The following is a 26145-nucleotide window of genomic DNA, read 5'->3' on the forward strand; positions in this document are numbered from 1 at the left end:
ACAGTTGTTTATTGGGGTCAAGTAAGACTTGGAGAGAAACAGGTTGGGTGACATTCTCCAGGGGGCTGAGAAAGCAATGGCTGTGAAGGCAAAGCAGGAAGGGCTTAGAGTGTTCAGAACTGCCCTGAGCCTCCAAGATGATCTTTCCCAGTCAGGATCCACCTCAGCAGTAGTTTTCCATTCCCTGTGGTGCTGGCAACTGCCTAACACAATCAGTGCATTCTCACTCAAGTGAAGGTGAGCAGCAGAGCCCAGCTAATTCCTCTGTGCGCTCTGGCAGGCAGGCAGGGAGCTGCCTCCTACACCATCCCCTCATGCGCACAAAGAATGAGTAATTGCTTGAGCTCAACACAGGGACATGATTTATTTTGAAAACAGTGGAGTAATTAAGAGCTAAACTCCATGTAATAGGATCTGATACTGAAAAATAAATGTTTATAAAGTGCCAGGTAATGTCAAAGCACATATTGTGAGTGACGAAGAAGGCTGGGCATCACAGCAGAAGCAAGGCCGATAATGACAAGTGTTGGCTGTGTCCCAAGCAGGTGCTACTGTAATCCCTTCACTCCTCTTGTCTCGTTTAATCCCACTAACGTGGGCTCCAGGATGCAGATGTTCACAATGCTGAAGGGTCACAAAGACCCTTACCGCTGAACAAATTAGGGAATGTTTTCTGGTTGTTTTCATGGTTGTTGTCATCAGTTGGCTGGTGGCTGTTTCTGTTGTTTTTGCTTTTAGTAATCTTTGTGTAATATTTATACCTGTTTTGCACACACTGGTACAGGCTTCTGTGAAGTATAACTTATTTAACCACCACACCACATCTATAAGTGATATATACTCAATACACCCACTTTGTAATACCTCCGAAAGTAGGTGCCTACTCAAAGACACTCTGCTGGTAAATGGAAGAGCTGGACTTCAGACTCTAGCAGTTTGTTTTGAATGCTCAGAGGGGAAATGTTATATAAAGTGTGACATATGGTGTAACATTTAAAAAAACAAGGTGAAGTGAGATAGCTCAGAAGGAAAGCACTTGCAGTTTGATGATCTGAGTTCAAGCCCAGAACCCACGTAAAGGTAGAAGAAAGAAACAATGTCAAAACGTTGTTCTCTGGCCCCTGCATGCATGCTATAGGCTATTATAGCATGTGCACACCCACATTAGCAGCACATACATGTGCACACAGTGATAATAATTTCAGAAAGTACTTAGTTAACTTAGTTAACTAGTGGACTAAGACTGTATGAAGTGTGTGGGCAGCATGAGGAAAAGTTTCAGGAGAGACAGGAGCATATTATACTCTCCTCTCTTGTCTACAGACATTGCCAATGACTGTTATGCATCATGGCTATTGGTGATAAGCACTAATTGGTAATGAGCACTTATCGGTAATAAGCACTTCTCTTATGGAAGTTGTCTCTTCCTAGGTCAAGGGATGATAGACAAATCATGGAGATGAGTGATGGCTAAAGACACTGTCTACTCACTACCTAAGCTTGTTAGACTTATTACTAAATATGACATTTTGAGAAATCTCTGAAGCTTCAAGTAAGTACAAGCTGAAAACATCATCTTGCATGTGAAGAATCAGAGAAAGGAATTTCATGTTTTCTGATGGACTTTTGACTCAAGCCTTTGGTTGAGATGTCAGCGTCACATTACTAGAAAAATCCAAAAGTACGTTAAGTGCAGAAGTGATAGAAACTGTGCTTTGAGAAGGAAAAGGGTGTAGACAACTTATATGGTTCAAGCACAACAGAGAATTAGGTACCAGAAGCTCTTAAAATATACATGTTCATTGTACACAGGACCTTTAGGTATAAGACCTAATTGGAACATGTTTCTAGAAAGATTGCAGGGTAAAGACCAGTGGCATTCCAAAACCTGATAAAATTTAGCACTCAACAACAACAAAAGTCACAAGCCTTTGGATAGGTTTACAGAAAAGGGCATGGAACACAGGCCATGGCAGACACAACTCTGGGGTAGGAAAATCCCTTTGGAAAGGAGGGATGCAAAAGAGCTGAGTGCAGTGGTCTACACCGGCCATCCCACCACTAAGGAGGTAGAGGCTAGAGGATCCCTGGAGCTCGCTGGCCAGCCATCTCTAGCTGTCTCAGTGAGCCTCAGATTCAGCAGGAGACCCTGACTCAGAAAGCAGGTTAGAGAGTAATCAACCTGACATTAACCTTGACTTTCACACTCACATGCCCTCCTGTGCACACACACACACACACACACACACACACACGTAGAAAAGGCATTTGTCATTCTTGTCTGTTGGGTATAAAAACCTAAGGTATTTGGAGGTATTGTGTATATTTTTATGCAGAGCTCTTGATTGTATGTCATTTATTGCATAAATTTCAATCTTAATTCTTACTTGTTTTACTACTAATAATATGATTTTAATGCACCTTATTCTGGAGCCAAAGATGTGAAGAACTATAAATCCTACTTCAAAGAATGACTTAAATCCTGATGACAGTTGCTCACTGACTTACATAGCATCGCCTTCTTCTTGGTCCACTGCCAGGTCACCTTTCCCAGAATTCCTTGCAGTCACTGTGCCTTAAGACTGAGTTCTAACCACTGGGCTGCAAGCAAGGGTGAGCAATGCCACTTCCAAGAACGTCTAAGGAGACGTTAGACCTGACTGTGTGGAATAGAGAAGACCCTGAAGTGATCTTGGAGCTTTCAAATTGAAGGACGATCCTTCAGTCTACCACTGAGTAGTGACATCTGACCACGGACACAAACATGCAGGACAGAGTAATCTGAATGAACAACAACAATAAAAAAGCTTCAATTGTGTTCAGGTGCTAAAATTGTGGGGTCAGTTGGTTATTACAGCTACCATTAGCCCAGCTAACAAATTAATAACTGAAAAGACCATGCAAAAATATAGAGATTGACTCCCGTCAGGTGCAAGCACCACATGTTCCAGCTCTTTGCAAAGAACATCTTTCAAACAATAGAGCAGATGTATTAAAGTACCTGGCTGCTATCTAGTTCACCTATATGCAGGCTTTGCTTACCACACACACAGTTCTGCTTTCTTTGAATTAGTTGCCAACACTTATAAATGAGGAGACTTCACGCAGGGAGCTGGATTTTCATCTTCTGAAAAATTGGATGACCTGACTGCCTGGATTTATTCTCTTTTTTGTGTAAGTCAGGCGCCTTCTTGATGAACATGACTTTTTCTGGCTGTCTTCCATCTTGTACATTATTTGCTTGGGTTTTGACTGCGGGAAAGCTTGCCTGCTGGATTATCACAAATGGCTGTGGATTAAAATCATACACAAAGTAGCTACACTATAATTACAACGAAGAAAGACCTTTATTCACATGTTGTGAACTAGCCTTCAGCTGTTGGAAACTGCAGAAGCAGCCATCCAAAATGCATTACTATTAATATGTATGCTGGTCTGATATTGTTCATGGGTTCTTTTGTGTTTCTAATATGCCTCTCACTACTGTCTATAGGATAACTCATATAAATCTCATTTCAGAACTACCTTACTATAAAATAAATGATAATATCTTTTCCTACCCAATACAGTAGGAATTGTTTGTGGAACCATTTCTTTGTCTTGAGTTTGGCTATGAGAAATATCTGATCAGTATTTTTGTTACAACTATACTATGTGATAAGTTACGACTTATCCACACATATTCTACTTTTCTATGTTGTGGCCATTTAATTTGATATATGGATTCAATTATTATTATGTATAGATTTATAAAGAAAAGCTATTTCACACATTGCTTTTATGAGTCATCTCAAATATTTTGTGAAGTTAGAGTATAAATGAGTAAATATAGTCAAATTTGTAGTTAATATTTAATAACTATAAAATTATATCAAGGCAGCAGTTGATACTCAATACTCATAAACTGCAGGCTATGTCAGATTTAAATACAAGTATTTGTTTCTTTCCTTTTGAAAGTGGGACAGAACAATACATAGTTTGACTCTTTCCTGGATAATTTACTATAAAGCAGAAAGACTTGTTTATTTATTACTGTTGTTTTGAAGTTCCCATTAAATATAACATATGACTAGAGCTGTGCTCTAGACCCTGAAGAACTCAGCTAGGGCATAGAGTAAAGGCTAAAGGAGAGAAACAGCTCCTTTCTGGAGAGTTATGTGGTGCAGGAAAGTGATGAGAGGAGGGTAGAGGAAAGACTCATTGTGAACCCAGGGGTAATCTTTAGTGAATTCCAAATCCTTCAACCACTGGTGTCACCCAGAATGGGGAGAGTGTCAGGGATGATGGTGTGTGCCATGACAGTTCAGGTGCTCTTCCTTTCCAAGCCCCTGAAGGTATTTGGCAACAACACTCACCAGCTGGAAAAGCTCCGCTAGGACCCAGTTTCCAAATTCTCCATATCAAGCATAAGGAAGACAAGCCATGGACTAACCATAAAATGGTTAAAATGTGTGGCTAAACTATGATGCAGTACAGACAATCCAGCCAAGGAAAGCCAAGTGAGGAATGATTATAATACAACCAACACATTCAGCACTATTTTCTAGATTTATCCGAAGTGCAAACTGTCAGTATTATGTGGGTCTGCCCATAAATAGCTGCTGAGGAATTTTCCATTAGGTTAAATATATATAGCTCTTTAAAATGGCCTAAAATGCTCTATTAGAAAGGAATTTTAGCATCCCTCATTGGCTCCAAGTAAGGCACTTCAAAGACATCTGCCCAACGCTCTCAGACTGATTAATTCCACCATAAGCTCTAATGAATATGTAAAGTATAGACATCACAGGCAGTAAATTTATTGCCATAGGTAGTATGCTTGCTTTGGTCTAAGAGCAACAGAAGTTCTGAACTGGAATGAGATCAGTCTCGGAAATCGGTACCCTAGACTCAGAACAGCTACAAGGGAGTCTTTGCAACAAGGGATCCTAGCATCTTTGGTTCACACTTTCCGTAGCTGTTGGATGAGAATTATCTCCCAGGATTGTTGTGAAAAAGACATGACATAATGTGGGTAGCAGCACTAGGAAACCATATTGTTAGTGACTCCAAAGTATTCATTACTGTCACATGGCGGCAGAATTAGTCATGACAAGCTTTGGGAATGTAGTGATAATTCAGGAGCAGGCAGAAGTGTGGGATGCTGGGTGGGGAGTGGGGGAGGTCAGGCCTTTTTTGGTTTATCGCCTGAACAAATAAGTGCTTTATGCCGAGTTTAGTTGCAATCCTGCTGTCTGCTGTGTTAGGACTCAGACTGGAGATGATTCCCAGTGGTTGGAGAGTCAGCGCTGTATAGCTCATGGACAATGCTGGTCAGATAGAAAAATCTGACTAACTATAGCAGAGATCATGGCATCAAAACTACCTGGGAGACTTTCAAAAGTTTACACTACGGGATTGCCACCCCTAAAGCTTCTGAATCAGGTTATAGAATAGGGATCTCAAAATATGCTTTTCAAACAATTCCCAGTGGGACACTAATACTTCTGACCCAAGGGCCACACTTGGAAAATCACTGAGCTAATGTCAGCAATAGAGTTCTCTGCTTCAACTGATTACATCTGACTCTGACAAAATCAAACACAATGAGACGGTGCTTGAGGGAATTTGGAGAGGTCCTGAAAGCAACAGGACCCGGTACAGAAAAAAAAAAGTCTATGAACAGTTCTAGTCCAGGAGGATCAACTCGTTTGTCATGGTTCCTGGTTATCACCGTCGTCAGAATACATCACTGTCATCCCTCTCCTGCTTCACTCAAATCAACATGCAGATTTCTTGTAGCCTAGCAGGGTAGGATCAGCTCAAGTTAGAAGCTAACAGAATACTTTGGATGACAGGCCTCCCAAGACTGCACACAGAGAGAAAAACTCAACTGTAAAGGGAATCTGGGTGTTACTGGGAAAAGCATGCTCATGGATGTTTAGGAGCGAGGAAAAACTAAACAAACCAAAAGAAAGTAGTCCACATTGGGGAAAGATCAATCAGCAGGTGGGCTCGAGTTTTAGGGCAGGAAGAAACTACACACGAACTAAACTGGCACTTTGGTGGTGCTTTAACTTATAAAGTATTTTTTAAAAAAATAAAAAACGTTCTTTAGAGAAAGAAGTTAAACCAAACTCCTAGGGGAAAACTTCAGGAGTACCAAAGATGAACCTGCCAATGTGCCAGGTCCCCTAACTGCTGACTCGGTGAGTATCCTATGAAACCAGCTTATGAGATTCCAGTCTCAACACATAATCACCTACCTTACAGATTGAAGAAGGCTACACATGGGTCACTTGAAGGATTTCTTCATTGTGATACTTTTGACTGTTAGGCTCATTCTGAAGTATTTTAGATGTATAAGATGCTACAAAAGAATAGAAACGCTTGAATGCCTACCACCCGATTATCCAGATTTCCATGTTGAAATAACTCCATTGAAGATTAATAGAACTTCCAGTCCTGGGTATGTATAATGGATAACTAGACACCAAGACACAAGATGGGCACTGGGATGAGGGCACACTTGGGTTGAAGACACAGGGCTATTGTTCAGATTAAGGTCATTAATGTAGGATTAGACAGAGAGAAAAGCACTATACTTCCAAATACTAAAGCTCAACAAGAAATGAATCCAACCACTTGGAAGGCATTTGTTTTTAAAGGTTTTCCCCACTCTTAAGATATCTAGTCTTAATTCAAGTCATTATAACTTAAACAATTATCTTCAAGTGACTATAAACATTCACTTCAAGTATTTGTTTTAGCTTGTGTAGGTCTCTAAGCAGTTAAGTAACCATGGGATAGATAGTGAAAACTTTGGCCAGGCAGCTTAGTACTGTGGGTGGCCCAGTCTGGCTTCTCACATCTGCACTGGGAAAAATAATCTTTAAATTTTTTTAAAAAAATAAGCTGCTTCTAGGAACAGTAAAGTTAGTGGCATGAGATTTTAATCTTCAAAATATGAGCAAGTGGTAACACAGAAATGATAAGGCTTGCATTGTTTTCTATTTCATAGGTGACAGTTTAATTATATAAAAATATAATTCATCTGTTGGGTTCTTCATGACCGACCTGAATAAGTCCAGACAATAAGATATTGTTGTTCATAATAAGATCATTCATTAAATATATCTCTTCACCAGTAGTAGGAATTTATCATAACTGTTTGTTTTTGTTTTTAATTTGCACTTCTACTACAGGAAATTATTATCTTTTGTCCTTTGTATTATGTGGTGGTTTGAATGATAAATGTGCCCCATGGTCCTGGCATTTGAAACCTTGGTCTCTAGATGATGGCCTTGTTTGGGTAGGTTAAGGAGATATGGCCTTGCTGGAGGAAAATGTCACTGGGGCTGAGTTTTGAGAGTTTAAAGAAACTTCCACTTTTCGCTTGCTTTCTCTGTTTTGTGCTTGCAGCCGACAATGTGAGCCCCCAGCTTCCGGTCCTGTCATCATGCCTGCTCTAGCTGCCATGCCCCCCTCTGCCATCACGGACTCTTATCCCTCTGGAACCATAAGCTCAAATAAACTCTTCTACAAGTTCCTTGCTCGTGGCATTTTATCACAATAGAAAAGTGACTAATACATGTTATATCCTGGCAGTACTAGCCTCAGATTGAACTGATGCCTTGCATAACTGGTATCTTTAAGGAATACAATTCTCCCCACAAATTGCTTGTCCAGAAGCATAAAGCATGGGTCTATGAATGTCAAAGTAAATTTCACTATAGTTTGTCTATATCATTTCTTGCATTACTGGGTTTCCAATTAGAATACAAAATACTGGATTTCACTGTGACATTTTTTACACATATGTCGTTGTGATTGCTCACTCCCCCTATTGTACTCTCTTTGACCTCTGTCTCTGGTGTTTTCCCTCCTCCTTGAAGTAGTCTCCCTTGTTTTCACTCCACACTTAAGTATACACATGTAGCTAAATCTTCACTCTCTGCATGGGAGAAAGCACATGCTAGTTTGCCCTTCTTCCTGCCGTTGCTCCTCTCATCTTCCTCTCTCCTGCTCAAGCTGTTTCATGAAAATCTGCACAAGGCACTGAAGAGACACTGAGGGAGACGTAAAGACAGGCCCGTGCTCTGCTTTCCAAGAACCCAGGTTTGGAGAAAAGGCTGACCACAAGAGTCTATCCCATCATGGAGTCACAGTACCATGAAGGAGTGAAGAGAAGAACACAGAAATATGAAAACACCAATAAAAGATGGATGGGTAAAAGAAAAATTTCAAAAGATAGCTATCTTGATCAAGAATGAGAAAAATATGGCAAACTGAATAGTGAAGACGGATATTCTATTTGCAAAGGAATGATAAGCAAAGTTCCTAGAGACAAAACAATATGGCACACTTACAGGAAGGGTCATGGGTACATAATGGAGATGATGTAGGAAAGGGGTTCACACAAGACTACACATGGTCTGAGTGGTGCATTCCCTCCCTGTGCTGTAGATTTTGACATGCCAATGTCTGACAGCTTGTTGCCCAAGTTTCCATCACTAACATTCTTCAACATCACATGGTACTGCAAATGTAAGGAAAAATGGGAGCTTCATTTTATCAGTAGGATTAGTCAGAAACTGAGAAGAGTAATGGAAAGCAGATGGAAGAGGGCCAGGGGCTTTGTTTGCAGTGCCATCCAGGATGGTCTTCGGGAAACCGGAAAAGCAGTAGGTGCTTTTCTCAGTTAGGGCTCTTATTGCTGTAATGAAACACCATGACCAGCAGCAACTTGGGGAGGAAAGGGTTTATTTGACTCCACATCATTGTTCATCATCCAAAGAACCAGGACAAGAACTCAAACAGGGCAGGAACCTGGAGGCAGGAGCTGATGCCGAGGTCATGGCGGAGTGCTGCTTACTGCCTTGCTCAGACTGCTTTCCTATACCACCAGCCCAGGGCTTGCCAATAGATAGCCAGCTCTTATGAAGGTATTTTCTCAGTTAAGATTCCCTCCTCTCAGATGACTTTAAGTTGTGTCAAGTTGATGTAAAATTCCACAGCACAGTGGTTAATTTACACAAGTGAACATTTAAGGAAGTTACAGTGCAATAGGAAATCCAGTCTTTGATGGGAGACTCAAATACCTAAAAAGGTTGAAGTCAACAACACCAAGAAACTTTTCTTATATCTCCCTATTATTTCTTTATCTTCAGAGTCCTCAGGAATCTCAAGATCTTTCCATTTTTCACCCAGAAAAACCTTCACTCTGTCTACAAAGTTCCTTAAGCCCCCTCTCTTTCTCACGTCAGTCTCTCTTCCACTTTGTTTTCTATGCCCAACTTAAATCAGTCACTCTTGCCTTCCTTTCCCTTCCCCTTTCTTCCCTTTTTCTTTCTTTTCCTTTCCTCTCTATCCCCTGTCTTGCACTAGGCCTTAAACCTCATGCTCCAAGCATGCCAAGCAGGCACTCTAAGCTATGCTTGCAGACCTCACTTAAAATATTTATACATAGATTTCATCTTTTCTCTTCTCAGCCAACTAAACCCCATGCAGCTAAAACAAATGGGCTCCTTTGTGATAGGAGAGGGACAGCAGGAGGCTCTAAAGTTTTGTTAATTATTTGGAACCATTTACAATAACTAACGCATACAATGGTCGGAAAAGAGCAGAGAAGTTGTAGCAGAACGAAGTAGGAGGTGCGGATGTCAGGTAACAGATCTAGGCCCAGAACCCCACAGCTAACTATATAAGGATGGAGGAGGAGATGATGAGGGTTTTAAGACTATCTTTTGGTTGGTCTCTAGAATAATCTCATAGTGTATTTTAGCCACCATGGCTGGGGAATGCAACAAAAGGATGTATTCAAGACACAGACAAAGAAGATGACAACTCTAACTTGCTGATTCCGAGATAGCGCCGTGATGCTAGGTCATATTTAGGGAACACTGCTTTAATTTGATATGAGATGTCATCAGTCTCCCAGTCTGTGTGCTTTAAAATGGTACTTAAGGATGACCACTTTGGAAAACTGTCTATACAAAGATGATTTCTAAAGGAAATAATCCACTTTGCTTTGTTTCCAACCCCCATTACCTTCCCCCACACTTATTTTTTTCTTTCTTTTCTGTGTAGGTAGTAGCGTCCTACTGAAGGTTCTTTCCAGGGATAATGTAACTTAAAAACACTTAGGGATTATAATCACAGGATGATTAAGACAGGAAGAACCTGAAGGGGGCAGAGGTGGCTGTTGATCTGCATAGAAGTATGAACTGAAGGACTACAGAGGGTTGATTCACTTCCAGAGCACGGAGGGAGAGCATGCAGAGAATGTAATTTGGAAAGACACTCAGTCATAATGGCAAAATCAGGAATTTCTAAGTGTGAAAAGTAATCTAACCTTTCTAAGATTCAGTCTTTTAACCCAAGAAATAATGCCCAACTTAATAGGTTATATTAGAATTTAGAATTGATATGACAGGTAGAAAGAGATATGACTAACTCAATAAATACTAGTATTAATAGTTTTCATTTAAACTTTCTTGATGAAGGAAAGCCTTGATGAATATAAGCTGGTATGTTAAAACCTAGGTGTTGGATAGTTACTTTAGAAAAATCTAGAAACCCTGTACAAAAGACCAGCGCCAGTTCAGACGAGCCTGGGACAATAACAGCATTGTGGGAGCAGACACTCTGTGGAGTTAGGACACAGAAGTAGATATCACAGGGATTTCCCCAAGGCACTGTGACTCAGAGCTTTGAAAATCAGCCTGTCTTGAGGAGATGCTGGAAGATAGTATCAGAAGCTGAGAAGTGTATCTGCTTTTCCTCCTTGCACACAGATGTAGGGAAGAGAGTAAGTACACAGCTTTCCTCCCACCACAGTCATTATCTGGCACCCGTGGGGCACCTGCAGCAGACTGCTGAGCTAGTGTGCATACATCTGCTAGAACAGGTCTCACAGCCACAATCGCAGGCGCAAGTCATTTTCAGTATTAGTCAAATGAGTATACAAGGTCAGAAAAAGACTGGGTTTAGGGATTAAAAGCCCTGTCATGAAACATCAGGTGGGTTTTTTTTTTCAGCACAAAAGATGGGACAATTAAAAAGGTTTTTCCAAGTCAGCTCACTTCACATAGTCAGTGGATGGTCATGAGAATTCATTATTTTACAGTCTTTTCTGCTTTCATTCTGAACTGTTCTGAGGAACTTGGTACTACTGAGAGTGGTCAGTTGGCATGGCTGGCCAGCATCCTTAATCAAGGCTAGCCTATGCAGCTCAGAGGGAGATGGAGAAGACTAGAAGGATGGCAACCAGCTTTGGAGACATGCTTAAAGTGCCTGAGTCATTCTTGGAAGTAGATAGGTGAATGCTTTATGGACATGAATACACAAGGGTATACTGTCTGTTGGTGTTCATTAGTTCTCTGCACAGACATAACGTGCAAATGAATTTGCCCCAAGAATTCATGGGGTCTTCATCAAAGATGTTGTGGGAGCAAATGGACATTCATGCACTCTGATTTAGGGTCACTTTTCCAAATTCCACAAGACAGAGGCAAGTGAGTTCACAATAAGTATGCTGCTAAAGACCGGCTCAGAGTTTGGAGGTATTGGTGTTAGTGGCTTCTACAATTACCTAAGCGCCCAGCAAACAGCATCTCTGGGCAGCTTGCCTTTTGACATTTTCCAGGGGCTTTTTGCATGAACTAAAGTTTCAGGATCTTTGCCTCAGTTCTATGTTCTATATGTCAATAACCAGTAATTCAGTTTCCCCACTGGCTTTCCTGACATCCTTTTCTACATTTAGAGCTCTTCACATGTGCCATCAACATACCATCTGACTACATATCTCTCTCTCTCTCTCTCATATATTTATAAACATATATGAAAGATAGAGAGCACCTTTTTCATCTTTAGCATCTGCAAGAAAGTGAATTTTACTTATGGAGAAGTTGTGAAAATATCGTTTTTTAACTTTATGGTTTGTTTTGCAGTGGATAAACCTCATTTATGGTTTCTGACAAATTTCTGTTCATTTTCAGGATTACAGTGACATGAATCATGAGACCAAAAGAAGAAGAAGGAAAACACTTACATGGGCTGTAAGTTTCTCTTGGGAGGCTTTTACCTCAGCCTGTAGCTTCTTGATGCACTGGAAAGGAGAAGGGGATACAGAGCAATGCCTACCTCTTCATAGTCCAAGTGTCCCACAGGTAAATGTGTGTTCTCAGTCTACTGACTGGCAGCAGTGGGATGTTAGCTGGGTATGGACATCTGTACCAGAGAGGTCATTTCTGCATCTATGAGAAATCCTGCGGTCAAAACTGCTAGGGTTAAAGTGATAGCTTGAGATGATAAGGTTAATGCTAGTGTGTGTGTGTGTGTGTGTGTGCCTGTGTATGTGCTCATATGCATGTTTACAAAAATAACATATCCACAGGCATACACAAACTCTTTGGATTGAACAAAAGTCAAATTTATATAATGATACAGACATGATTTTTCAGAGATCCATCACTTTTTAAATTAAAAATGTAGGTGCTGGATAGTTTTGTATCAACTTGACATAAGCTGGAGTTATTTGAAAGGAGGAACCCTCAACTGAGAAAATGTCTCCATAACAACTGTCAATCATTTTCTTAATTAATGATTGATGGAGGAAGGCCCAGCCCATTGTGGGTGGTGCCATCCCTGGGCTGGTGTTATGGCTTCTATAAGCAGGTTGAGCAAGCCACAGGAGCAAGCCAGTAAGCAGCAGCCCTCCATGACCTCTGTGTTGACTCCTGCCTCCAGGAGACTGCCCTGTTTGAGCACCTAGCCCGACTTCCTTCAGTGATGAACAGCAATGCTGAAATGTAAGCCAAATAAACCCCTTTCTCCCCAAATTGCTTTTGGTCATGGTGTTTTGTCATCCTTACTAAGACAATATGACAAATGTCAAATTTTAAGAGCCATTATTTTACTATCAGGTCCAACCTTGAAAACTAAGAAATATGTGTACAGTTGATGCCATGTACAAAATAATTAGACTATAAAGCTAATATTTCCCAAAAGGATACATTATCAAAAGAAAACAAAGCTTAAATGTAATGAAAAATTTTAATCTATGAATGTTCATCAGAAAAAAGATATCACTCTTACCAAATGTAAATGTTGTATTCACCTCTATTAATTTAAATTATTATTATTTTAGAATGCTAAGAATTGGACCTTTTATATCCTAAGCAAATATCTACCTTTACCAGAGATTTTAGGTTAAAGACTTGGGATCTGGCATTCCCAATAAACTAGTCCCAGGCCCCTATCCCAATAAACCAATTTAGAGAAATGTTGATGAGGGTAAGGGAAAGGAGATATTTATGTAGTCTGACCACATTGGGAAGGGGAACAAATATATAAGTTCAGTGACCCTGAATCCAATTTTTGGAGCACGGATGTGAAATTAGAAGGCAAGAACTTTACATAGTAAAGCAATGTGGGTCAAGATGTGGCCCAAACAGCACTGGTCCATCACTTCCTCAGCTGGATCTGTCCTACATGGTGGTCCTCTACTACATTAAGTAGTTTATTTTAGGATGCAGCCTCATTCTTGTGGGCAATTGCCCTCATCCAGGGGTGGGGTGCCTTTTCCTACAAGGGTTTGGTCTTCTAGAATCCTAGGTGACTGTAAGTCTAGACAATGAGTTTTCTCTATGCCTTCAGCCAAAAACACAGAATGAGGAAGGCAGGTGTCCAATTTCCCCTATGCTTTTAGTTGCTGATGTGCTATGAAGACAAGTCAACACTTTTAGTAAAAACAACTTCTAAGTGCCTGTTTCATTACCACTGAGTGACAGGCCCATCCCAGTAAGTGGGAACTTGCAACCCAACAATGACTTACAGACTTGTCATATGCGGTTAAATAACCCTTAAGACATGACTTTTCTTCCACGTACCTTGTCTTTCTCAAGAACCATGTTTTCATAGAACTGTTCACTATTCCTCTTCTGGTCCACAACCTCTAGCCTTTCTTCCAGCAAGGAAACTTTCTTAAGTAGTTGTGACTTTGCTTCTTCAGAGGCTAGAAGCTAAAGAACATGGAATTCAGTGATACCTTAAGAGCATTTTTAAAAAGGTCAATTTAGGGATGACTTGTCTTCTATTAATGTCTGTTAAATCTTTTCGTAAAGAGTTTTTGCAACCTTCTCTCCACATGACAAATGATGAGAGAAAGAAGGAAATATTGTTGATTTAATTATTTCAAACATGGATAAGAGAGACAGGAACACAGTCACAACGCAGGAGACAATTCTGCTTGACTCACTGGGACTAAGCTGTACATGTGCATAACTGAATCGCCTTCTGTGGAATTTAAGAAACCAGAGACCCTCCCTTCATTCCATCCCATCTCCATCTCTTGCAGCTGAAATTCTTGGTGTTCCTATTGAGGGTACTGAGTAGGTCTGCGGCTCGCACTCATGATTATCTCTTGAAAAGACAGTTCCATGGTAATACCTTTGACATCCTCTGCAATGTAAATAAGCTGAGGACTTTCTGTCCTTTGTTTAACAATTATTTTTTCAACTTGCCTATCTTGTTATCTGCTCCTTCAACACTTAGAACTCTTCAGCCAAATATCCAGTTTCATCACTGACATGGTTTACATTTCTCACAACAGACTGTGAACACAATTCAGCCAAGATCATCTTTCCTTCACCATGTTCACCTTTTCATCCTGTGACCTTGTTAGAATCCTTGTTAACATTCATATGATTTGCCTTCTCTGAGAAGATGGAGGCTTTCTCTCAAGTTCTGATTTTCTTCCCCAGTTCTCATTGGATTACCTTTGGTAGTCATTTCACGGCAATAACTATGTCCCTTAAGAACTCCCCAGTACTAACTGAGCATAGTACACACTAGGCAAGTACTCAGTTCCTTAATTTATGCCCTCCCAATGTCTATGCATTAATCATTTCCCCAATATCTATGCATAAGCATTTCCCTAACTATTTCCGAGCATCTATCCACCACCAAGTTCCAAATCTTTTCTGCATTTTAGGTACCCTTTACAACAGCATCCATTTTTTCTTTAATATTTTTAGGAGCTGGAGAGATGGCTCAGGGATTAAAAGCACTGGCTGCACTTCCAGATGGCACAGCTCAATTCTAAGTACTCTCATGGCAATTCACAACTTTATATAATTCCAGAGGATCTCACACATTCTTTTGGACTTCAAGGACACATCTATGTAGTGTACGGACACATAAAGGCAAAAACCACTCATAAATAAAGTAAAAATCAATAAATAAAAATTTTAAATTTTCCACCTACTTATTTTATGTCTGGATGTGAGTGTGGATGTGTGTTTTAGTTAGGGTTTTTGTTGATGTGAAGAAACACCATGACCATGACATCACTTACAAAGGAAAACATTTAATGAGGTGGGGTGGCTTGCTTACAGTTCATAAATTCAGCCCATTATCATCATAGTGGGACACGGCAGACTACAAGCAGACATGGTGCCAGAGAAGTAGCTCAGAGTCCTACATCTTACAGGCAGCAGGAAGTGGTCTGAGACACTGGTCTGGCTTGAGCATGTATGAGACCTCAAAGCCTTCCTCCATAGTGACACACTCACCCCAGCAAGGCCATGCCTACTCCAACAATGCCACCATTCCTTATAGTTCCACTCCTTTTGAGGGCCATTTTTTTCAGATCTCCACAGTATACATGTAGAGCTGAGAAGGTGACTAGTAGAACTCCCTTCTCTCCCTCCAGCATGTGAATTGTGGGGAATGAACTTAGAGTCATCAGGCTTGATGGCACTTTTATCTATCAAGCTGTTGACCTGCCCCACTCTCTATTTCAAGATACCAATGTGTGTTAGTCATTCTTTTAGACTGTGGTAGCAATACTGTGGATAGAATGGCTAAAGAATTAATATTTCACTGCTGTGAAGTCTAAGATTGGGGTCCCAGTTTATGCAGTGATGAAGGACTTCTTCCTTCTGCCATCTCTTTGCTCTAGACCCACATGGTGAAAGGGAGAGATTTATTGTCTCTTCCTCCTCTTATAGTAGTGAAACCACCATGGGGGCATCACTCTGACAACCTCATCTTAATTACACCACAAAGTCTGTACCTCCAAATACCATGAAATTAGAGATTCTGGACTTTACATATGGATTCTGTGGCTGTAGGACCTACAATCCATGTAGGGCATTGGAATCATATGGCAGGAGGAACATAAAGAAAGAAAATCCTAGAGGCATATAGAATGCTATCAAATGCATTAGCATACATATTTTAAGAAAAATGAACATATATAATAAAATAACAAACTATAAGAGAGAATTAAATGGTTCATTAGAAATACAAAACACAGAAATAAAGCACAAAAGTCATAAAATACATAAACAACAATGTAATTGAAATGCATATTTCATTCTTCATAATACTGAAAGTATAGATGGATTCACTTTCCCAATTAAAAGAAAAAGACTGAAAAGAGATGTGATCAAACAATATGCTTCCTTGAATGGACTGACTTGATACTCAAAAAGGTTAACAGTGAAAGAAGGTATTGTCTGTAAATAATAGCCAAGAGAGCTTGGTGGTTACATTAATATTAGATAAAATAGATGATAAGGCAGAACTTCTATTATGAGCCTGTGAGATATCTCACTGGATACAAGTACTTGTTGCTAAGCCTTAGAACATGAATTCTAACCCAAGAACTCACATATTGGAAGGAAAAAACTAACTTAGTTAAGTTTTCCTTTGATCTTATGCAAACTGTCTCTCTCACACACATAAACTAAATGTCATAAAGTATCTTAAATAGTATTGTTTTATTAAAACAAAGAAAGCCATTTTATATTAATTAACAAAAAGTATCATTTCATCAAAAAGATTAGAAAATTATAAATGAACTAACTAGCAGTACAAAAACATGTGAAACAACCATAACAGAATTTAAGAGTGAAATTGTGATTTGGCAAGGTTAGTTAGAGGGCAATACATACAATTTAAACAATAAGCAATATGCAACCAAAATAAGGAAATTAAAAAAAATCAGTCTCTACTAGTATACTGAAAAACACTACCTAGTAATAAATTTAGCCAAGGTGGTGAAAGGCTGGTACAGTGAAACTACAAAATGTTACTGAAAGAAATTAAAGAAGACTTAAATACATGGAAAGGCATCCAATGTTCATAGATTAAAAGATTTAATACCACTAACATGCCAGCTCCCCCATAGATTAGATGTAACCACTATTAATTTTTTTTGGTTTTTCAAGACAGGGTTTCTCTGTATTGTTTTGGAGTCTGTCCTGGAATTTTCTCTGTAGACCAGGCTGGCCTTAAACTCACAGAGATCCACCTGCCTCTGCCTCCCGAGTGCTGGGATTAAAGGCATGCACCATCAATGCCCGGCCAACCGCTATTAAAATTACAAATTTTATTTCAGAATGAACAATTCAATTGTTAAATTCTTATGGAGTACTAAGGAACTCAGATATTGAAAATTATCTTACAGAAGAAGAATGTTGTAGGACTCACATCTCCCAATTTCAGGGCTTATGAAACTCTGCAATAACCAACATAGTGTCAGACTAGAACAAGGACAGGCATGTGAACAGATGCAATAGAGTTAAGCCCAAAGATCTAAGAGATTTTTGTCCGGCATGTCAAGATGATTTACTAGGAAGAGTCCCTTAAACAAATGGTTAGGACAGCTGGGTAATCTCATGCAAAAAACCTGGTATTGGACCCCTATCACAATCTATACAGAAATCAACTCCAAGTGAACCAACTACTAAATAAGCCAAGCTGTATAGTTATTTGATGATAATGTACCAACAAGTGCTGAAGATCTCAGACTTGGCAATGAACTTTGATACTAAATGCATGTCTTAGAGTTTCTGTTGCTATGGTAACATACCATGACCACAAACAACTCAGAGAAGAAATGGTTTGCTTCCAATCAAACCAAGATGTTCCAATCAAAGCAAGAACTCAAGGCAGCAACCTAGAGCCAGGAGCTGATGCAGAGACTATGGAGGAAAGCAGCTTTGACTTGCTCCCCATGGCTTGCTAAGCCTGATTTCTTATAGAATCCAGGATCACCAGTCCAGGGGAGACACTGCCCATAATGAGCCAGGTTCTCCCATATCAATCGTTAATCAAAAGATCTCTCACAGGTTTACCTACAGATCAGTCTGATAAAGAAGTAAGTTCTTTAATTGAGATTCCCTCTTCTCACAAGATTTTTACCTGTGTAAAGTTGACCAAAAAGGAGGAAAGACATCAGCCCCTCCAAGACCCCAACCCCAGCGAGTCCAGCTTCAGGAAAGACATCAGCCCTTCCAAGACCCCAACCCCAGCGAGTACAGCTTCAGGAGACCTGCCCACACAGCAAAGAAGTCAACAATTCCAAGACCCCAACCCCAGTGAGACCAGCTTCAGGAAAGACATCAGCCATACCAGGACCCAAACTCCGTGTTAGCATCCCCAGCTTCAGCTGCAGGAAGGAAGGAGACCAGTGGAGACAGAAAGACCCCACCAGCACCCACTGAAAGAAGAGATGGGAAGAAGACAGAATAAGAGATCACTCAGCAATAGAAACACCAACATGACCCCACCAGAATCCAGGGATCCAACACCAGCAAGACCCGAAAAGCACTACATAGACGAAGAAGAGGAGACAGACCTTAAAAATTATTTCATGAAGATGATGGAGACCCTCAAAGAAGAAACGAGGAAATCCCTTAAAGAAATAGAAGAAAAAACAAACAAAAAATCCATGAAATGGGGGAAAAATTCAAGAAATAAACAAGTCTCTCAAAGAATCTAAAGAGCACCAAGAAAGAACAACCAAAAAAATTAAGGAAACAACTCAAACAGTTGAAGGATTGAAAGCTGAAATAGAAACGATAAAGAAAACACAGAATGAAGGGATGCTGGAAATAGAAAAGCTGGGTAAACGATCAGGAACTACAGATGCAAGTATCACCAATAGAATACAAGAGATAGAAGAGAGAATCTCAGGTGTTGAAGACTCATTAGAGGATATAGAGTCGTCAACCAAAGAAAATCTCAAAACCAACAAATCATTAACACAAAATATCCAGGAAATATGGGACACCGTGAAGAAGCCAAACCTGAGAATAATAGGTATAGAAGAAGGTGAAGAAATTCAACTTAAAGGTACAGAAAACATATTCAACAAAATCATAGAAGAAAACTTCCCTAACCTAAAGAAAGATATGCCTATGAAAGTACAAGAATCTGACAGAACACCAAATAGGCTCGACCAGAAAAAGAAGTCACCTCGCCATATAATAATCAAAACATCAAACCTACAGAGTAAAGAGAAAATATTATGAGCAGCTAAAGAAAAAGGCCAAGTAACATACAAAGGCAGACCTATCCAAATTACACCTGACTTCTCAATGGAAACGATGAAAGCCAGAAGATCTTGGACAGATGTCCTACAAACGCTAAGGGAACAAGGATGCCAGCCCAGACTACTATATCCAGCAAAGCTCTCAATTACCATAGATGGAGAAAACAAAATATTCCATGACAAAGCCAGATTTAAACAATACGTATCCATGAATCCAGCTCTACAGAAAATGCTAGAAGGAAAACTTAGAGCCAAGGAAGATAACTACATTCACAAAGATACAGGCAATATATAATCACACTTTACAAAACACCAAAAGAAAAAGGGAGGAGAAACTACACAAAATAACTTCACTAACAATAAATCAAGCACAAACAAGGATCATCAGTCAATGGTCATTAATATCCCTCAATGTCAACGGCCTCAACTTGCCTATAAAAAGACACAGACTAGCAGAATGGATACGAAGACAGAATCCTTCCTTCTGCTGCATACATGAAACACATCTCAACATCAAAGACAGACGTTATCTCAGAGTAAAGGGTTGGGAAAAGATCTTCCAATCAAACGGTCCCAAGAAACAAGTGGGTGTAGCAATCCTAATATCTAACAAATTAGACTTCGAATTAAAATCAATCAAAAGAGATGAAGAAGGACACTTCATATTCATCAAAGGAAAAATACATCAAGACTGTAGGAGGAAGTCTGATGCCGCCATTAAACATGTGACTTACTAAGTCTATGCCGCCATTAAACATGTGACTTACTAGAGGCGCATACAGATGAGGTAATAAAAGGGCGGTTTACCACACCGCTAACCACACCCACTTTAGGCAGGACTAAAGACGTATACGGCTGGACGTAAAGACGTATACGTACGTAGGCGGAACTACGTCACTAGCCACTTTTGGGCATGGCTAGGGGCGTTACGGGGGAAGGCATAAAAGACAGCGCACAGGAAGTCTCGCTCTCTTTTCCTGGAGTTCGGCTTCCGGTCCAGTCGCTAGCTGAGATCTGCTGGGCTTCTCGGGGTTTGGTATCTTGTGAGTAATTTTCTAAATTAAATACTTAGCTTCACTTTCCTTAATTGTGTGTCGCGTATCGTTACAGCATCCGTAAAGCCAACAATTTGGTGTCGGAGCGGGATTGGAATCAGGACCCGGGCGCTTCTCTCGGCCTGACCAGGCACACGTGGACTCTCCTTTAGCTAAGTTCCTCACCACTTCGCTCGGCAAGGCACGATTCCTGCCGCCAGGAACCAGCACCTACTACCTGCCGGTAAGGTTAGGCGGAATTCCAAGGTTTCTCTCGCGGCCACGTGCTGTTTTACTGGCGGCCAGCTGACTCCGGCCACGTGCTCTTTCGCTGGCAGCCTGTTGATTTCGGCCTGAATTACTCCATTGGTAACAAACGTAACTGCTTTATACAATGTCAACAGCTAACACTATGATGCAGGAGGTTAAGAATTTTCTTGGTTTTTGTATGGATGGGATTTTAGAAAGGGTTGAGGACCTACCTGAAAGGTGCTTCCTACCCATGATGGTGATTATTAGCTTCATAATCAATATAATTTTGTTAATGAAATGGCTCAAAAATAGGAATAAACTTATACAGGTCATACAGTCATCGCAGGATAGTTTTGAAATCTTAATACAAAGGATTCAGGAAATGCAAAATTCATGGCAGGAGAGTAAGAAAGGGTTGGTAGATAATATTCAGGATATTAAAAATGATAATGTAGGTCTGACGAACAGATTTAAAGAGACGGAACACAAAATTGAATTACTATCAGGAAAAATGTGTTCCACAGAGAGAATTGAAAAATTGGAACATAATGTGGAAACATTTAACGAAAAACACGGTTCCATGTTTGATGATTTCACTAGCAAATTACAAAGACTGGAACATAAAATTGAAATGCTAGCAGAAAAGAATTGTTCCATGTCTGAGAGCAATGGTAAACTAACTGATAGAATATCATTTGTAGAAGGCAGTTTACATGCTATTGAGGTACTTGCTAAGGATGAGAATATTAGAAATTTGGAATCACATGTAAATGATGAATGTAAAAAAATGAAAGATTCCATGACATCCTTAGAAAATCATTTGTCCCAAGAACTTCAAGAGCTTAGAGAAACAATGATGAATAGACTGCAGGATTTAGAAGACGCTCAATCTGATACTTCAGAATCAGAAATACAGGCAACAGGTCAGGACAGGAGTTTCCCAAAGCTTCTCAAATGCCGGAATGATTTCCCTAAGGTTGCTATGCGTTCCCCTATGGTTTTTCCAGTATCTGTATCAGAAAAACCAGCAACGAAAAAACAATCAAATGGTCCCATTGCTTATCACTGGGAGCCTATACAGATGAAGGATCTAAAAAATATTAAGGAGGCCATTGTCATGTATGGTCTTCATTCTCCCTTTGTCAGAGAGCTCCTAACCTCATGGGCTACTGTAAATAAAGTAACCCCAAAAGACTGGGCCCAATTAGCCTCTGCAGTGCTCGAAAGTTCTTGCCAAATTCAATGGAGAGCTTTATGGAGGCAAGAAGCAAAAGCAATAGAAATTCAGGAATTACAGAACGGTCATGAAGTACCCCAAGACAAGATTCTTGGGGAGGGTCCTTACGCTGACACGCAGTTTCAATCTGCATATGACGAGCACATGTTGTCTTTGTGCCGTACAGCTGCTTTAAATGCCTTGGATAAGGTTTGTGAAACAGGAGAGATAATGCAACCCTACACCAAAGTATTACAGGGCCCAAGGGAAAGGTTCACTGAATTTTTAGAGAGATTATCCAGAGCAGTAGAGGTACAGGTAGCGAACCCAGAATCCAGGCGTCTCCTTATAGAATCTTTGGCGTATGAGAACGCGAATCCTCAATGCAGGCAGGTAATTTGGCCATTAAAATTAAGATCAGCGCCATTGGAGGAATGGGTTCTGCATACAGCGAACCTGGAATGTAAAAGTCAGGATACAGGAGCTTGGGTAGGTGAAGCTATTTCTACAGGCTTGAGGAGGCACCAGGATGCCAAATACCCTACCTGTGATGATATAGAGGCATGGGTAGGGAAGGCAATCTCAAAGAATTTAAATAGGCGTAATGATGCAAAATGATTTAACTGTGGTAGAATAGGACATCTTAGTAGGAACTGTAGACAACGCATTCCTAGAAATAATGCTTTTACCAGGAATGTATCAAACAGAAGGCCTAAGCCTCCTGGTCTATGCAGGAGGTGTGGGAAGGGGCGCCATTGGACTGATGAATGCTTTTCCACAATAGACAGACAAGGTAGATCTTTACAGCAGGGAAACGGGCTTCCGGGCTCCATGGAGCCCCGAAGAGGAAGATTATCCGGTCATTCCCAGTGACAGTGGAGGACAGCCTCTCCCAGGACAATTAGAAGATCCACTGCCCATTGTAAATAATACGGCACTGGATAATACATTAGCTCCAGAGGATGAATCAATTACATCAGGAGGAGATACAAAACATATATTTTGGCAAACTTCTATACAATATCATAAACCCAAACTTCCGGTTAAGGTAAATAATAGGGTGATTTACGGATTACTGGACATCGGAAGTGACATCACTATCCTTAATCAGCAGTCCTGGCCACAAAACTGGGCTTTAAAAGAGGTTAACGTTCAATTCTTAGGGATTGGAACCCTATCTGAAGTTAAACAGAGCGTTAGATGGATTGACTTTATTGGGCCAGAAGGACAGAGAGGAAGGTTAAAGCCATATGTTGCAGATATTGCTATAAACCTCTGGGGTCGTGATCTACTCCAACAATGGAATACGCAGATTAAAATTCCTCCTGTATCAGCTAGGAGTTATAGACAAGCTCTTAGTGGTAGTAAGAATATAGTAAGACAGTACAGAAAACAGATGCCAAATGTACAGGCTGTGCAGAAGCAAGATGCTAGTGCCAAACCTACAGAGCAACCAAAAGCTCTACCATTAAAATGGCTGACAGATGAACCCGTCTGGGGGGGTCAATGGCCTATGACATCTGAGAAGTTAGAGGCTTTGGAGAAGTTAGTTCAGGAACAGCTAGATGCTGGACACATTGAGGAATCAACTAGTGCGTGGAATTCGCCTGTTTTTGTTGTCAAGAAGAAGTCTGGTAAGTGGAGAATGGTTACTGATCTTAGAGCCATCAACAAGGTAATTCAGCCTATGGGGTCTCTACAACCTGGGATGCCATTACCTTCTCTAATTCCTAAGGATTGGCCAATTATAGTTATAGACTTAAAAGATTGTTTCTTCACCATACCGTTACAAGAAAACGACAGAGAAAAGTTTGCCTTCACAGTACCTACCTATAATAATTCCCGTCCGGTACAGAGATTCCAGTGGAAGGTACTACCTCAAGGTATGTTAAACAGTCCAACTTTGTGTCAATATTTTGTGAATAAACCTCTAGAAATAATTCGTAAAAAATTTCCACATTCGTTAATATATCATTATATGGATGACATATTATTGTCTGATTCAAATAAGGATACTTTGGAAAAGATGTTTGAGGCAGTAAAGGAAATTTTGCCTCGCTGGGGATTACAAATTGCCCCAGAAAAAATACAAAGAGGAGATTCTATTAACTATTTGTTATAAAATAGATGCTCAGAAAATTAGACCACAGAAAGTACAGATCAGAAGAGATCGTTACCGGACTCTTAATGATCTTCAAAAACTATTAGGAGAAATCTCTCAATTACAGACGATTATTGGTGTAGAAGGGCATGATTTAAAACACCTGAAAATGGCTTTAAAAGGAGATAAAGACCTAAACAGCCCACGAGTACTATCAGCTGAGGCTGAAAAAGAATTAGAATGGGTAGAAAAGAGAATATTAGAAGCACATGTGGACCGTGTGGATCCAAATCTGGACTGTATTCTGGTTATTTTACCATCTAGAGAATACCCCTCAGGAATATTAATGCAGAGGGACGACATCATTCTAGAATGGGTATTTCTGCCACATAAACAAAATAAAAAATTGAAAACATATATAGAAAAGATATCTGATTTGATATTAAAAGGTAAATTAAGGCTTCGTCAACTGACTGGGAAAGACCCAGCTGAAATTGTTGTACCTTTAACGAATGAGGAAATTTCCTCCTTATGGAAGGATAATGAGTATTGGCAAATAGCTTGCAGTGACTTTTTGGGAAGTATTAGTAATAACTATCCCAAAACAGAGAGAATCAAATTCATAAAGAAAACAATTTGGATTCTTCCACGTATCGTGAGGCAAACACCTATTTCTGGAGTTCTTACCTTCTACACGGATGCAAACAAATCAGGTAAAGCAGGGTATAAATCAGGAAATATAAGTAAAGTAGTTCAAAGCCCTTACAACTCCGTACAAAAGGCAGAGTTATATGCCATTCTCATGGTACTTAAAGACTTTACAGAGCCTCTCAATATAGTCACGGATTCTCAGTATGCAGAAAGAGTTGTCCTGCACATTGAGACTGCAGAATTTGTTCCTGATAATACAGAATTAACCTCATTGTTTTTACAATTGCAGGAAATCATCAGAAACAGGACTCATCCTATATATATAACACACATCAGATCCCATACAGGTCTGCCAGGTCCTCTGGCACAAGGCAATGATGAAATTGATCGTTTATTAGTAGGTAATGTGTTGGAAGCTTCGGAATTTCATAAGAAACACCATGTTAACAGCAAAGGTTTAAAGAAGGATTTTTCTATCACCTGGCAACAAGCCAGAGAAATAGTAAGAAATTGTCCCAGTTGCTCATTGTACAATCAGACTCCATTACCAGCAGGTTGTAATCCTAAAGGTATTCACAGAAATGAACTTTTGCAAATGGATGTATTTCACTTCCCAGAATTTGGCAGTTTGAAATATGTACACCATACTATAGACACGTTCTCAGGCTTCCAATGGGCTACTGCCCTCAGCTCTGAAAAAGCTGACTCTGTTATTACACACCTCTTAGAGGTGATGGCTGTTATGGGTATACCTAAAACAATAAAAACTGACAATGGTCCAGCATATGTCTCCAGTAAATTGGAACAATTCTTCAAATATTATAATATAAAACATGTAACTGGTATACCTTACAATCCCACAGGACAAGCAATAATTGAAAGGTCTAACCGAACCTTAAAAGAGATGCTTCATAAACAGCCAGGGAAAACAAAGACACCTAGACACAGGTTACACAATGCTTTACTAACGTTGAATTTTCTTAATGCTGATGAAAAAGGACAAACTGCAGCAGAAAGACACTGGACTACAGAGAAGACTTCTGAACTGAACCAACCGGTGTATTTTAAGGATGTTATGACCTCAGTCTGGAAACCAGGATATGTGTTACATTGGGGAAGGGGTTATGCTTTTGTTTCCACAGGAGAAGAAAAGATTTGGGTTCCATCAAAATTAATTAAAATTCGATCAGAACAGAAAACATCTCAGGAGGAGGAAGATAACAGCCCATCTACAAATTCATAGTCCACCATGGGTAAAGTGACCTCCTAAAAGGAAAGAGAAGTGTTTTGGTTTTTGTATTCACAGGTAAACTCAGCAAAGAATACTGGACATATGGATTCCTGTAGAAGAATGAATAGCTACCCTGAGGACCATCAAATACACACTGTGTGGTATCAAAGTCTAAATCTCTCTATATTGTTTTTTCATAGTACACTTTTATCTTTATTTCTTCACATACCTCAGTTCCCATTCATTTAACTGAAGCTGGCTTTGGAGTTGGATTGGCTCTCCTACTCTAAACCCAAGCATATTATTTAAATACAATTCAGAATTTCTGTATTATAT

General features: G+C 40.0%; 1 protein-coding gene and 1 long non-coding RNA gene across 6 annotated transcripts in view; one reads left to right on the plus strand and one right to left on the minus strand.

Annotated features, from left to right (window-relative positions):
- Positions 1–26145, minus strand: part of Ccdc192 (coiled-coil domain containing 192) — a 219678-nt gene that overhangs the window by 131627 nt on the left and 61906 nt on the right. For 4 of the 5 annotated variants that reach the window (XM_040741784.1, XM_040741789.1, XM_040741788.1 and 1 more), the window contains 2 exons: positions 13872–14003; positions 12032–12088 (listed from right to left, as the gene is read on the minus strand). In XM_040741784.1, coding sequence (XP_040597718.1) covers positions 12032–12088; positions 13872–14003 — 189 coding nt within the window. The remainder of the gene's footprint in view (positions 1–12031; positions 12089–13871; positions 14004–26145) is intronic. The other variant, XM_040741785.1, reaches the window with a different exon arrangement.
- Positions 10687–15176, plus strand: LOC121138859. Its single transcript, XR_005875733.1, has 3 exons — positions 10687–10789; positions 11979–12149; positions 15018–15176. It is a non-coding gene; the product is annotated as an uncharacterized LOC121138859 (long non-coding RNA).

This window comes from Mesocricetus auratus, unplaced genomic scaffold, assembly GCF_017639785.1.
Source record: "Mesocricetus auratus isolate SY011 unplaced genomic scaffold, BCM_Maur_2.0 Super-Scaffold_6730, whole genome shotgun sequence".
Lineage (NCBI taxonomy): Eukaryota > Metazoa > Chordata > Mammalia > Rodentia > Cricetidae > Mesocricetus > Mesocricetus auratus.